Consider the following 16,266-nt stretch of genomic DNA (forward strand, 5'->3'; position numbering starts at 1 on the left):
AAGGGGGCCCTCCTTCACCTATTTAAAAACCACTTCAATGCAAGAGGGAGGAGATATGGGGATATATATGTATAGCTGATACACTTTGTTATATAGAAGAAATGAACACACCATTGTAAAGCAATTATACTCCAATAAAAATGTTAAAAAAACAAACAAAAAATAAATAAAAAATAAAAATCACTTCTTTGCTATAGTCCTGTAGGACTTAACGAATGCAAGTCCTGTTGGCTATCAGAGCTAGCTGATTTGGGATCCCACCCCTTAGGCGGCAGCTGCAAAAGGTGGGGTGCCAGATGTGTGTGTAAGCTCTTTCAGTAAGATACTGGTGATTTGGTTTTATCATTTGAGCCACCCAGAAGGAGGAAGAGGCAGGGAAACTTCCCACTGGCTTCCCCAGTCTCTGGGGAGGATTGCAGCCAGCCTGTAGATACATGCTAAAATTAGAAGCCAGACACTCAGACAGCAGCTTGTGAAGTCTGCAGTTAGACCTCTTTCAGGGAAAGACAAGGAGATGGGAATTTTTGTCTGCTCTCTCTGCTGAGCCCTGATGGAATAACCACAGCAATTGTTTGTGTGCTTGTGCTGGTCAAGAACTGCTTCTTTGTTTGCTATGGTATTGTAGGTCTTACGGATGCAAGCACCACTGGCTTTCAGAGGTAGGTGTTTTGGGGGCTAATCCCTTGGGCTAGAGCCATAAAGTTGGGACACTCGATTGTGGTCCAAACCCTTTGCTCCTCAGGGAGAAGCTGGGGGTTGGGGATTCCTTCCCAATTGTATGGAACTGTGTTAGGGTGGGTTTTATGGCAAGAGTGTGCCTCAGGTTTTCCTACCTGATTTGAGGTGAATATTTTCTCATTTGCCGGATATGTAAGAATCGCTCAGCTAGTATTTGGATTTCTTTTTTTTTTTTTTAACATCTTTATTGGGGTATAATTGCTTTACAATGGTGTGTTAGTTTCTGCTTTATAACAAAGTGAATCAATCATACATAAACACATGTTCCCACATATCTTCCCTGTTGCGTCTCCCTCCCTCCCACCCTCCCTATCCCACCCCTCCAGGCTGTCACAAAGCACCGAGACAATATCCCTGTGCCATGCGGCTGCTTCCCACTAGCTATCTACCTTACTACGTTTGTTAGTGTGTATATGTCCATGACTCTCTCTCGCCCTGTCACAGCTTACCCTTCTCCCTCCCCATATCCTCAAGTCCATTCACTAGTAGGTCTGTGTCTTTATTCCTGTCTTACCCCTAGGTTCTTCATGACCTTTTTTTTTTTTCTCAGATTCCATATATATGTGTTAGCATACAGTATTTTTTTCTCTTTCTGAAATACTTCACTCTGTATGACAGACTCTAGGTCCATCCACCTCACTACAAATAACTCAATTTTGTTTCTTTTTATGGCTGTGTAATATTCCATTGTATATATGTGCCACATCTTCTTTATCCATTGGTCTGTTGATGGACACTTAGGTTGCTTCCATGTCCTGGCTATTGTAAATAGAGCTGCAATGAACATTTTGGTACATGACTCTTTCTGAATTATGGTTTTCTCAGGGTATATGCCCAGTAGTGGGATTGCTGGGTCATATGGTAGTTCTATTTTTAGTTTTTTAAGGAACCTCCATACTGTTCTCCATAGTGGCTGTATCAATTTACATTCCCTCCAACAGTGCAAGAGGGTTCCCTTTTCTCCACACCCTCTCCAGCATTTATAGTTTGTAGATTTTTTGATGATGGCCATTCTGACTTGTGTGAGATGATATCTCATTGTAGTTTTGATTTGAATTTCTCTAATGATTAATGATGTTGAGCATTCTTTCATGTGTTTGTTGGCAATCTGTATAACTTCTTTGGAGAAATGTCTGTTTAGGTCTTCTGCCCATTTTTGGATTGGGTTGTTTGTTTTTTTGATATTGAGCTGCATGAGCTGCTTGTAAATTTTGGAGATTAATCCTTTGTCAGTTTCTTCATTTGCAAATATTTTCTCCCATTCTGAGGGTTGCCTTTTCATCTTGTTTATGGTTTCCTTTGCTGTGCAAAAGGTTTTAAGTTTCATTAGGTCCCATTTGTTTATTTTTGGTCTTATTTCCATTTCTCAAGGAGGTGGGTCAAAAAGGATCTTGCTGTGATTTATGTTATAGAGTGTTCTGCCTATGTTTTCATCTAAGAGTTTGATAGTTTCTGGCCTTACATTTAGCTCTGTTATCCATTTTGAGTTTACTTTTGTGTATGGTTTTAGGGAGTGTTCTCATTTCATTCTTTTACATGTAGCTGTCCAGTTTTCCCAGCACCACTTATTGAAGAGCCTATCTTTTCTCCATTGTATATTCTTGCCTCCTTTATAAAAAATAAGGAGACCATATGTGTGTCGGTTTACCTCTCAGCTCTCTATCCTGTTCCATTGATCAATATTTCTGTTTTTGTGCCAGTAGCATACTGTCTTGATTACTGTAGCTTTGTAGTATGGCCTGAAGTCTAGGAGCCTGATTCCTCCAGGTCCGTTTTCTTTCTCAAGATTGCTTTGGCTATTCGGGGTCTTTTCTGTTTCCATACAAATGGTGAAATTTTTTGTTCTAATTCTGTGAAAAATGCCAATGGTAGTTTGATAGGGATTGCATTGAATCTGTAGATTGCTTTGGGTAGTAGAGTCATTTTCACAATGTTGATTCTTCTAATCCAAGAACATGGTATATCTCCCCATCTGTTTGTATCATCTTTAATTTCTTTCATCAGTGTCTTATAGTTTTCTGCATAGAGGTCTTTTGTCTCCTGAGGTAGGTTTATTCCTAGGTACTTTATTCTTTTTGTTGCAATGGTAAATGGGAGTGTTTCCTTAATTTCTCTTTCAGATTTTTCATTGTTAGTGTATAGGAATGCAAGAGATTTCTGTGCATTACTTTTGTATCCTGCTACTTTACCCCATTCACTGATTAGCTCTAGTAGTTTTCTGATAGCATCTTTAGGATTCTCTATGTATAGTATCATGTCATCTGCAAACAGTGACAGCTTTACTTCTTCTTTTCCGGTTTGGATTCCTTTTATTTCCTTTTCTTCTCTGATTGCTGTGGCTAAAACTTCCAAAACTATGTTAAATAATAGTGGTGAGTGTGGACAACCTTGTATTGTTCCTGATCTTAGAGGAAATGGTGTCAATTTTTCACCATTGAGAACGATGTTGGCTGTGGGTTTGTCATATATGGCCTTTTTTTATGTTGAGGTAAGTTCGTATTTCTGCAGTGTCACATGTTATTTATCCTTTTTCATTTCTAATTCTGTTGATTTGAGTGTTCTTTTTTTCTTGTGTCAGGCTAATGGTTTGTCAATTTTGTTTATCTTCTCAAAGAAAAAGCTTTTAGTTTTATTGATCTTTGCTATCGTTTTCTTCATTTCTTTTTCATTTATTTCTCATCTGATCTTTATGATTTCTTTCCTTCTGCTAACCTTGGGGTCCTTTTACTTCTATTTCGCTAATTGCTTTAGGTGTAAGGTTAGGTTGTATATTTGATATGTTTCTTGTTTCTTGAGGTAGGATTGTATTGCTATAAATTTCGCTCTTAGAACTACTTTTACTATATCCGATAGGTTTGGGGTCATTCTGTTTTCATTTTCATTTGTTTCTAGGTATTTTTTGATTTCCTCTTTGATTTCTTCAGCAATCTCTTGGTTATTTAGTAGTGTATTATTAGCCTCCATGTGTTTGTTTTTCTAACAGATTTTTTTCCTGTAATTGATATCTAGTCTTATAGCATTGTGGTTAGAAAATTTACTTGATATGATTTCAATTTACTTAAATTTACCAAGGCTTGATTTGTGACCCAAGATATGATATATCCTGGACAATGTTCCATGAGCACTTGAGAAGAAAGTGTATTCTGTTGTTTTTGGATGGAATGTCCTATAAATATCAATTAAGTCCATCTTGTTTCATGTATCATTTAAAGCTTGTGTTTCCTTATTTATTTTCTGTTTGGATGATCTGTCCATTGGTGAAAGTGGGGTGTTAAAATCCCCTATTATGATTGTGTTACTGTCGATTTCCCCTTTTATGGCTGTTAGCATTTGCCTTATATATTGAGGTCCTCCTATGTTGGATGCATAAATATTTACAATTGTTATATCTTCTTCTTGGATTGATCTCCTGATCATTATGTAGTGTCCTTCCTTGTCTCTTGTAACATTCTTTATTTTAAAGTCTATTTTATCTGATGTGAGTATTGCTATCCAGCTTTCTTTTGATTTCCATTTGCATGGAATATCTTTTTCCATCCCCTCACTTTCAGTCTGTAGGTGTCCCTAGGTCTGAAGTGGGTCTCTTGTAGACAGCATATATATGGGTCTTGTTGTTGTATCCATTTGGCCGTTCTGTCTTTTAGTTGGAGCATTTAATCCATTTACATTTAAAGTAATTATTGATATGTATGTTCCTATTACCATTTTCTTAATTGTTTTGGGTTTGTTATTATAGGTCTTTGCCTTCTCTTGTGTTTCCTGCCTAGAGAAGTTCCTTTAGCATTTGTTGTAAAGCTGGTTATGTGGTGCTGAATTCTCTTAGTTTTGGCTTGTCGGTAAAGGTTTTAATTTCTCCATCGAATCTGAATGAGATCCTTGCTGTGTAGAGTAATCTTGGTTGTAGGTTTTTCCCTTTCATCCCTTTAAATATGTCCTGCCACTCCCTTCTGGCTTGCAGAGTTTCTGCTGAAAGATCAGCTGTTAACCTTATTGGGATTCCCTTGTGTGTTATTTGTTGTTTTTCCCTTGCTGCTTTTAATATTTTTTCTTGTATTTAATTTTTGATAGTTTGATTAATATGTGTCTTGGCATGTTTCTCCTTGGATTTATCCTGTATGGGACTCTCTGCACTCCATGGACTTGATTGACTATTTGCTTTCCCATATTAGGGAAGTTTTCTACTATAATCTCTTCAAATATTTTCCCAGTCCCTTTCTTTTTCTCTTCTTCTTCTGGGACTCGTATAATTCGAATGTTTGTGCATTTAATGTTGTCCCAGACGGCTCCAAGACTGTCCTCAATTCTTTTCATTCTTTTCTCTTTATTCTGCTCTGCAGTAGTTATTTCCACTATTTTATCTTCCAGGTCACTTATCCGTTCTTCTGCCTCAGTTATTCTGCTATTGTTTCCTTCTAGAGCATTTTAAATTTCATTTATTTTGTTGTTCGTCACTCTTCGTTTGCTCTTAATTCTTCTAGGTCCTTGTTAAAGGTTTCTTATATTTTCTCCATTCCATTTCTAAGATTTTGGATCACCTTTACTATCATTACTCTGAATTCCTTTTCAGGTAGACTGCCTATTTCCTCTTCATTTGTTTGTTCTGATGGGTTTTTACCTTGCTACTTCATCTGCTGTGTTTTCCTCTGTCTTCTCACTTTGCTTTACTTACTTTGTTTGGGGTCTCCTCTTCACAGGCTGCATGTTTGTAGTTCCCATAGTTTTTGGTGTCTGCCCCCAGTGGCTCAGGTTGGTTCAGTGGGTTGCGTATTCTTCCTGGTGGAGGGGACTGGTGCCTGTGTTCTGGTGGATGAGGCTGGATCTTGTCTTTATGGTGGGCGGAAATGCATCTGGTGGTGTGTTTTGGCATGCCTGTGACCTTATTATAATTTTAGGCAGCCTCTCTGCTAATGGGTGGGGTTGTGTTCCTCTCTTGCTAGTTGTTTGGCATAGGGTGGTGTGTCCAGCACTGTAGCTGGCTGCTCGTTGAGAGGAGCTGGGTCTTAGCATTAAAATGGAGATCACTGGGAAGGCTTTCACCGTTTGATATTATGTGAAGCAGGTAGGTCTCTGGTGGACCAATGTCCTGAACTCGGCTCTCCCACCTCAGAGGCACATGTCTGACACCTAGCCAGAGCACCAAGACACTGTCTGCCACATGGCCAGGTATGTGGGGGAGTTTCTTGTCTTTTGGGAAGTCTGAGTTCTTCTGCCAGTGTTCAGTAGGTGTTCTGTAGGAGTTGTTCCACATGTAGATGTATTTCTGATGTATTTGTGGGGAGGAAGGTGATCTCCACGTCTTACTCCTCTGCCATCTTGAAGGTCTCTGTCACTACCTTTTTTGACTCCTCTAGGTACTCCCTATTTTGATGAGATAGTTAGCTAATTTACCTGGTTGACTGGAATTGTATACATGTGGGCACTGCCTGTGGAGGGAGAAAGAAACAAAACCTCTCAAATAGCATTATTCTCTTGGTTTGCATGTTAGATTATCATTGAAGAACTTGGTTCAGGCAAATGTGAGTTAAATAGTTCAGCATATTTGGTTATTTGATACTTGAATGGAAATTTGTACCAGTCCCCAGGGGCAATAGCTGAGAGCATTGCCAAGAGGAATTTATTTAAGGCTGAAGATCTATCTTTAAAGCGGCATTACATGGGCTTCCCTGGTGGCGCAGTGGTTGAGAATCTGCCTGCCAATGCAGGGGACACGGGTTCGTGCCCCGGTCTGGGAAGATCCCACATGCCGCGGAGCGGTTAGGCCCATGAACCATGGCCACTGAGCCTGTGCGTCCAGAGCCTGTGCTCCTCAATGGAAGAGGCCACAACAGTGAGAGGCCTGCATACCCCCCCCCAAAAAAAGATGCATTACACCTCCTTCTCTGCTCTAGATTTGCCATTGAATACAACGCCTGGAAAATTAGAGTCCAGAGGACCTGGGAGAGTGGCTAAGCACAGCTTCCAGCAGCTGTTTCTTCTGTATTCTGCTTCTCTCCAAGAATCCTACAAGACCATTTGATTCAGAATTCTAGGAAAAAGAGGGCTGCTGTTGTATCTGGAATGACTTCCTTCTTGGATGGTCCTTTCCCTTCTTTTTCTCCTTTCATATTTATTAAGCACTTGCTGAACCAGCCACTGTTTCTCCTCCATCCTTAGTCTATCACAGACATATGGGTTAATTTGTCATCCTAAATCTTAACTCTGATTTATTGTCACTTATCAGCTTAAAAATCCTTTTGTCTCTCTCCATAGCCCATAAAAGAAAGCTTTATCTCTGCCCTGGGTACTAGTCCAGATCCTTGTTTTGTGATCTTAGTTTATAGGTTATCTGAGACCTCTTCTTCCCTGGAGTTTCTGTGATTCTGGGCTATGGTGCCTAGTTCAGGTTCTGAGCTTGTTTTGTTTTGTTTTTGCTCACTGCTGTATTCCTTAATCACTTGAACAATGCATGATCCATACTAGACATTCAATAAATACTGGTTGAATAAGTGAAAACCTAGGACAGAAAGAAATTGCTTGCCTAATTTACTGAGTCACAGCTCCCTGGGAGGATCCAATTCTATCTGTGGTTCTTGGTCATTAATCATAAGGAAAGATATTCAACTTCATTTAAATCAGAGGAATGCAAATTAAAGTTGCACTGATATCATTTTCAACTATCATATTGGGAAGGGTGAAAATGTTTGATAGCATACTGTGTTGGCAAAAACTTGGGGAAGCAGACTTGTTACATGTGGGAATGTGAACTAATATAACCTCAGAGGGCAATTTGACAATATTTAACAAAATTAAAATTGTCTGTACACTTTGCCACATATAGCAGTTCTATGTATAAGAAAATTTTTAAACAAATGTGCTCTCATGTTACCCTAGTCCTTTAACTCTTAAGCTCTCCTGAACAACAGTTTAATTTTTCTCTCCTAGAATGTCCAACACCTCCTCCTATACCTCACTCTCCTCTGCTGACCTTGATTCCTACTTCATTGAGAAAACAGAGGCAATCAGAAGAGAACCTGCACATGCTACTGGCATCTCTCCCACTTACCCACATCTGTGCCCAGGAACTCTGTCTTCACTCTTGTTACTGAGGATGATCTGTCCATACTCTTAGCATCTCTGCCCTAGATTCCATTTCCTGTACTCTGTTAGTACAATGGCAGATGCAGCAATTCTACCTTGTCTCCTATATGGTCAAATTTTTCTTCTCCTCTAATCTGATTAGCATACAAAATTTTTTTAATCTTAAGAAACGCTGATGTCTCACGTTGCCCTTTTCTCTATTTATCTTCCCCTCAAAAGAGTTCCCTATACTATCTGTCCTCAGTCCCTCTTTCTCCATTCACCCTTCAACTATCTCCAATCAGGCTTTCTCTCTCACCACTTCACCAAATGTTCTTGTCAAGGTTACCAGTCACTTTCAGTTAACCATATTCTAAGAACATTTCCCAGTCCTTTTTTGACCTATCTGCTATATTTGACCTGGTTGATTACTCCCTACTCCTTGGAGACTTTCTTCACTTGGCTTTCAGGAAGAGTTCCTTCTCCCGATTCTTCTCCAACCTCTCTTCTGGCTGCTCCTTCTCAGAGTCCTTTCCTTATTCCTCATCATCTTCTTGACTTCTATATGTTGTGGCTGTCCCAGTGATGCTGAAAGCTTGGCCTCTGTGCACTGGTGCTGAATCAAATCTCAGAGACAGAGTTTTGGGTGAAGTAGAAAAGAATAGCTTTATTGCTTTGCCAGGCAAAGGGGGACATAGTGGGCTCCTGCCCCGAAAAACTCTGTGTCCCCACCTGGGAGGATTTGATGAGGAGTTTTATAGCAACGGTTCAAGGGTGGGGTTGCTGACAAGATTAGGGTGTGTGCAGGCCGCTCCCCCCGCCCACCCCCACTCCTTTAATCTGGTCTCAGGTAATCTTGATGAGCTTCTCAGGTGATTTCTTGGCTGCTCCTCCCTTGATTAGCAACGGTTTGAATCTGCCCTTTGGAACTTGGGGAGGGGGGAAGGTCATGGAAGCTGGGGTCCTTTCTCTACAAACAAGAAAACAGGGGACAGAAAGGCTTCTGTACCCGGGAGCCCCACAGGCTCCTGCATGGTTTCACCAGGGCTCAGTTATATGACCTCTACATTTATATTCATTTATATTCACTCCCTAGGAAGTCTCATCTAATCCCATGACTTTCCATAGCATATATATGTTGATCACTTCCAAGTTAGATTTACCGGATACCTCTACCATGAACTCTAGATTTATAAATCCAATTGCTTACTTGACATGTGCACTTTGATGTCTAACATATAGTCAGTTATGCTGTAACACGTGCCTTGAAAACACGAATTTATTCCAATGTGATTGATAAATTCGGGGACAATTTGAGTGTAATGTGGATTTGGCTTCTGTGTGATTTTGTCCAAGAAAATCACTTGGAGACCACAGAAAACTCTGGCTGAACTGAGCCATGTAGGATTGCACAAAACACGTATGCACACATTTCAAATACCTACCAGTTTACCATCTGTGTTAGGAGTCACACCCATCTACCTCTGTCTTTATAACTTTGCCTCAGATTTCAGATAGACCTATTTCCACCTCTTCAACTAACTCACAAACTGTATTCCTTCTGATGCCTACTTGCACAAGTAAACTTCCTGTGTGGGATTAAGGTCATAGTAAGGGTTTTTCTGGAAGAACTTAGGAAATTTTGTCTTACAGTCTCTTCTCCCTATACATACCCCTGTGGGAGGGGAGACTCCGAGTTAGCTGGACATATGCCTTAAGATCAATATCTTTCAGCGTGAGGGTCTCTGCTGGCTTTTTTTTCTGTTATTTAATGCAAATGAACTTCACTCCAAGGGATAAGCTGCCAGACTTCTTCCCACTTTCCCTGATTCTAGTAAATTTACCAAGTATGGCATGATGTGAATCCTTATGGAGCTATGGCAACTCAGAGTTCTTCCTAAACAACAAATATTCATTTTTATTTCAACGCATTGTTTTAAGCACTTTTCAAAATATTAACCATTTAATCTTAAAGATGAGTAAATGGGCTTAGGAAGATTAAGTTGTCCAAGGTTACATGACTAGTAAGAAATAGGCCCAGACTTTGATTCTGTCAGTCTTACTCTAGAGCCCATGTTTCACTATATTGTCTCACTGCTTATTGCAGAAAAAGCACCACTTGCTTGCAACTCAGAAAACCTGAGTTCTTATCCTAACTTTGCTATTTCTTTGCTATGTTATATTGGGGAAGTCTCCTTATCCTCTCTGGGACTTAGTTTTTCCATTTGTAAAGTAAAAACATTCAGTTGAGAGTAGAGACTCCCATGAGGAAGTAAGAGGTATATTAAAAGACTGAGAGGACTTCCCTGGTGGTCCAGTGGTTAAGACTCTGTGCTTCCAATGCTGAGGGTGTGAGTTCGATCCCTGGTTAGGGAACTAGGATCCCACATGCCTTGTTGCATGGCCAAAATAAATAAATAAATAAAAGATGGAGAATTACCTTTCTTTTGAGAGTTATCTTGTGTTATATATGACTGTTGATAGAGGGAGGGAGATTATAATTGAGTACCACTGGTTTCAATGCTCTCTTAAGAGTCTTTCTAGCTCTATGCTTATAGGGTATTATGTGTGATGTAAAATCCAGGGTGTCATGTTTAAAACAAGCTCTATTTAAATCATTATTCAAAATATAATCAATCCTCAAGAAATATCTTGAAATTTTTAATTTTCTCAATCTCATTAAGGTCCAGGGAAACTTGCAGTATTTAACCAAGTTGGAAAACTTCTCACATGGTTCATTCTGCCTGAAGCTCTCTTAACTTTCCTGCCATTCTGTTAGCCTTTCCTTCTCTTATTTACTCTCAAGATCTCAAAATAAATGTCACTTCCTTTGGGAAACCTTCCTGGATTCATTTTCTAGACTGTATTAGGTTCCCCAATATGCACTTCCAAACCACTTTGGGTCAATGCATTTCTGTTTGAGGAAAAAAAAGTAAACACATGTGCTTAACTGACCATCTTGAAAGTGAAGCCGGACTGTGTTTTAAAAGTTTTCTTAGCAGAGAAGCCTTTAAAAATAACATCATTGAGGTATAATCAATATGAAAGAAACTGCATATATTTATGTAGTACAATTTGATATACTTTGACTTAAGCATAAACCCATGAAGCCATCACCATAATCAAGAGAAGGAACCTATCTATCATCTCCAAAGGTTTCCTCATTCCCTTTTGTAATCCCCCCCCCCATATGATTGTTCTCACCTACCCCCATGCTGTCATTGATCTGCTTTCTAGTTGTTGGATATTATGAATAAAGCTGTTATGAAGATTCATGTACAAGTCTTTGTATGAACACATATTTTAACTTCTCGAGTAAATACCTCGGGTGGTATGGCTGGGCCATATGGTAAGTATATACAAAACTATTTTCCAAAATTGTACCATTGTACAATTTTACCATTCCTACCAGCATTGAACCATTTTACCATTCCTACCAGCAGTGTATGAGAAGTCCAATTGCTTCACAACTTCAACAACACTTGGTATGAGCAGTCTTTTTAGTTTTAGACATTCCAGTATGCCTAAAGTGGTACCTCCAGATTTTAATTTGCTTTTCCCTCATGACTTATAATGTTGAGCAATATTTTATGTGCCTATTTGCTATCCATATATATTCTTTGGTGAGTATTTTTGCCCATTTTTGAATTGGGTTGTTTTCTTATTAAACTTCGTTGGTTTTTGTATATTCTAAGTACAATCCTTTATCAGATATGTGATTTGCAAATAATTTCTCCCAATGTGTAGCATGTCTGTTTATTCTCTTAACAGTGTCTTTTGAAGAACAGAATTTATTAACTTGGATGAAGTTCAATTTATTAATTATTTCATGGGTTGGACTTCTAGTTTAGTATGTAATAAATCTTTGCATAATCCACACTCAACATTTTCTTCTATTTTCTTCTAGATGATGTATAGTTTTAGGTTTTTACATTTAAGTTTATGATACATTTTCAGGTAATTTTTGTATATACTGTGCAATTTGCATCAAGGTTTAATTTTTTGCATATACGATCCAATTATTCCTTCACAATTTGTTGACAATACTATCCCTTCTCCACTGAATTGCCTTTGCACTCTGGAAAAATTCAATTGACCATATGTAATATGGGTCTGTTTCTGGACTCTATTCCATTGGTCTATTTGTCTATATTTATTCCAATATCATACTGTCTTGTTATTATAGCTTTAGAATATGTCTTGACATCAGGTAGTGTAAATACTCCAACTTTTTTCTTCTCTTTCAAACTTGCTCTGGCTAATCTAGATTGTTTGCCTTTCTATCTAAGGCAATTTTAAAATTTGCTTCTTGATATTTTATAAAAAGATCCTACTGGAATTTTGATAGGGATTGCATTGAATCTATAGATCAATTTGGAGAGCATTGACTCATAACAATACTGATTTTTCCAATCCATAAATATAGTATCTTATTTTTTAGGTCTTCTTTAATTTCTCTTAGAGATAATTTTAGTTTTCAGTCTTGCACATCTTTTTCCAGGTTTATCTCTTATTTCTTTTTGGTGCTAATATAAATTATATTGATTAGTTCTTTTAATTTCATTTAATGATTGTTTATTGCTCATATATAGAAATATAATTGACTTTTGTATACTGATGTTATATCTTATAACATTGCTAACTTTTCTGTAGCTAGTAATTAGCAACTTTCCTATAAATTCCATAGGATTTTCTACATAGTTAATCATAGATGATCACGTCATCTGCAAATAAAGACAGTTTTACATCTTTCTTTTCAAGCTGGATGAATTCTGTTCCCCCTTTTATTTGATTGATTGCAATATCTCATATTGATGGTAGAATATTTAACAGAAGTGGTGAGAGTGGACATTCTTGCCTTGCTTCTGATCTTAGGGGGAGAATGTTGTCTTTCATTACTAGGTAACATGTTAGCTGTAAGATTTTTGTGAATGGATTTTATCATGTTGTGGAAATTTACATTTAGTCCAAGCTTTCTGAGAGGTTTTTAAAATTAGGAATTTGGTGTTTAATTTTGTGAAAAGTTTTTCCTGCATTTTTTGAGATGATCATATTTTTTTAACCTGTTAATATGGTGTCAGTCCATTTGGATTGCTATAAGACAATACCACATATTGGGTAGCTTATAAACAACAAAAAATTATTTCTCACAGTTCTGGAGTCTGTGAAGTCCAAAATCAAGGTGTCAGCATGGTTGTGTTCTGGTGAGGGCCCTCTTTTTGGTTTATATCTGGTGTCTTGCTGTCTCTCCACATGACAGAAGGGGTGACGGATCTCCCTGGAGTCTCATTTATAAGGGCATTCATCCTAATCATGAGACTCTGTCCTCATGAACTAATTATATCCCATAGGCCCCACCTAATACCATCACACTGAGAATTAGATTTTCAACATATAAATTTTGGGGGTCCAGAAATATTCAGATCTTAGCATATCTTGAATTACACTGATTGATTTATAAATGTTAAATCTTAAATTCTTGAGATAAATTTTACTTTGTATGACATTACTTTTACATATTGTTGGATACAACTTGCTAATATTGTATTAAAAATTTACATCCATGTTCATGATTGACATTGGTCTGTAGTTTTATTATGTTTTATCTAGTTTATAATCAGGGTAAAACTGGCATCTTTAAACAATTTTTCATTCCTATATAAGAAACCACTTCAAAACTTAATGGCTGGAACATTTTTAATCACAGTCTCAATTTCAGTGCTTGTGATTGGTCTGTTTATATTTTATATTTCTTACTGGTTCAGTCTCGGAAGGTTGTGCTTTGCTAAGAATTTGTCCATTTCTTCCAGGTTATCCATTTTATTGGCATATACTTGCTTGTAGTGCTCTCTCATGATCCATTGTATTTCTGCAGTGTCAATTGTTACTTCTCCTTTTCCATTTCTAATTCTATTGATTTGAGTCTTCACCCTTTTTTTCTTATTGAGTCTGGCTAGTGGTTTATCAATTTTGTTTATCTTCTCAAAGAACCAGCTTTTAGTTTCATTGATCTTTGCTATTGTTTCCTTCATTTCTTTTTTATTTATTTCTGATCTGATCTGATCTTTATGATTTCTTTCCTTCTGACAAGATGGCTTCACAGGCAAATTCCATCAAACATTTAGAGAAGAGATAACACCTATCCTTCTCAAACTTTTCCAAAATATAGTAGAGGGAGGACACCCCCAAACTCATTCTACAAAACCATCACCCTAATACTAAAACCAGACAAAGATGTCAAAAAAAAAAAAAAAAGAAAACTACAGGCCAATATCACGGATGAACAAAGATGCAAAAATCCTCAACAAGATACTAGCAAACAGAATCCAACAGCACATTAAAAGGATCATGCACCATGATCAACTGGGGTTTATCCCAGGAATGCAAGGATTCTTCAATATACGCAAATCAATCAATGTGATAAACCATATTAACAAACTGAAGAAGAAAAACCATATGATCACTTCAATAGATGCAGAAAAAGCTTTTGACAAAATTCAACACACATTTATGGTAAAAAACCCTCCATAAAGTAGGCATAGAGGGAACTTACCTCAACATAATAAAGGCCATATATGACAAACCCACAGCTAACATTGTTCTCAATGGTGAAAAAATGAAACCATTTCTTCTAAGATCAGGAAAAGGACAAGCCTTTCCAATCTCACCACTATTATTCAACATAGTTTTGGAAGTTTTAGCCCCAGTAATCAGAGAAAAAAAAAAGAAATAAAAGGAATCCAAATCAGAAAAGAAGAAATAAAGCTGTCACTGTTTGCAGATGTCATGATACTATACGTAGAGAATCCTAAAGATGCTATCAGAAAACTATTAGAGCTAATCAGTGAATGTGGTAAAGTAGCAGGATACAAAATTAATGCACAGAAATCTCCTGCATTCCTATACACTAAAGATGAAAAATCTGAAAGAGATATTAAGGAAACACTCTCATTTACCATTGCAACAAAAAGAATAAAATAACTAGGAATAAACCTGCTTAAGGAGACAAAAGACCTGTATGCAGAAAACTATAAGACTCTGTTGAAAGAAATTAAAGATATAGAAACTGATGGAGAGATATACCATGTTCTTCGATTGGAAGAATCAACATTGTGAAAATGACTACTACCCAAAGCAATCTACAGATTCAATGCAATCCCTATCAAACTACCACGGGCATTTTTCACAGAACTAGAACAAAAAATTTCACAATTTGTATGGAAACACAAAAGACCCCGAGTAGCCAAAGCAATCTTGAGAACAAAAAACGGAGCTGGAGGAATCAGGCTCCCTGACTTCAGACTATACTACAAAGCTACAATAATCAAGACAGTATGGTACTGGCACAAAAACAGAAATATAGATCAATGGAACAGGATAGAAAGCCCAGAGAAAAACCCACTACATATGGTCACCTTATTTTTGATAAAGGAAGCAAGAATATACAGTGGAGAAAAGACAGCCTCTTCAATAAGCGGTGCTGGGAATACTGGACAGCTATAGGTAAAAGAATGAAATTAGAATACTCCCTAACACCATGCACAAAAATAAACTCAAAATGGATTAAAGACCTAAATGTAAGGCCAGAAACTATCAAACTCTTAGAGGAAAACATAGGCAGAACACTCTATGACATAAGTCACAGCAAGGTCCTTTTTGACCCACCTCCTAGAGAAATGGAAATAAAAACAAAAATAAACAAATGGGACCTAATGAAACTTAAAAGCTTTTGCACAGCAAAAAAACCCATAAACAAGACCAAAAGACAACCCTCAGAGTGGGAGAAAATATTTGCAAATGAAGCAACTGACAAAGGATTAATCTCCAAGATTTACAAGCAGGTCATGCAGCTCAATATCAAAAAAACAAACAACCCAATCCAAAAATGGGCAGAAGACCTAAATAGACGTTTCTCCAAAGAAGATATACAGATTGCCAACAAACACATGAAAGGATGCTCAACATCACTAACCATTAGAGAAATGCAAATCAAAAGTACAAAGAGGTATCACCTCACACCGGTCAGAATGGTCATCATCAAAAAATCTACAGACAATAAATGCTGGAGAGGGTGTGGAGAAAAGGGAACCCTCTTGCACTGTTGGAGGGAATGTAAACTGATACAACCACTATGGAGAACAGTATTGAGGTTCCTTAAAAATCTAAAAATGGAACTACCATATGACCCAACAATCTCACTACTGGGCATATACCTGGAGAAAATCATAATTCAAAGAGAATCATGTACCAAAATGTTCACTGCAGCTCTATTTACAATAGGCAGGACATGGAAGCAACCTAATTGTCCATCGACAGGTGAAAGGATAAAGAAGATGTGGCACATATATACAATGGAATATTACTCAGCCATTAAAAAAACAAAATTGAGTTATTTGTAGTGAGGTGTGTGAACCTAGAGTCTGTCATACAGAGTGAAGTAAGTCAGAAAGAGAAAAACAAATACTGTATGCT

The 16,266-nt window shown here is 37.6% G+C and overlaps 1 protein-coding gene across 4 annotated transcripts in view; it reads left to right on the forward strand.

Annotated features, from left to right (window-relative positions):
- The first annotated feature begins 462 nt into the window (after window positions 1-462).
- Window positions 463-16,266, forward strand: part of GABRA3 (gamma-aminobutyric acid type A receptor subunit alpha3) — a 313,354-nt gene continuing 297,550 nt past the window's right edge. For all 4 annotated transcript variants that reach the window (XM_060292122.2, XM_060292123.2, XM_060292121.2 and 1 more), the window contains exon 1: window positions 463-659. Coding sequence is in view for 2 of the 4 variants with exons in the window: in XM_060292121.2 (XP_060148104.1) it covers window positions 635-659 (25 nt within the window). In the remaining 2 variants the exon portion in view is untranslated. The remainder of the gene's footprint in view (window positions 660-16,266) is intronic.

This window comes from Globicephala melas, chromosome X (assembly GCF_963455315.2).
Source record: "Globicephala melas chromosome X, mGloMel1.2, whole genome shotgun sequence".
Taxonomy (NCBI): Eukaryota; Metazoa; Chordata; class Mammalia; order Artiodactyla; family Delphinidae; genus Globicephala; species Globicephala melas.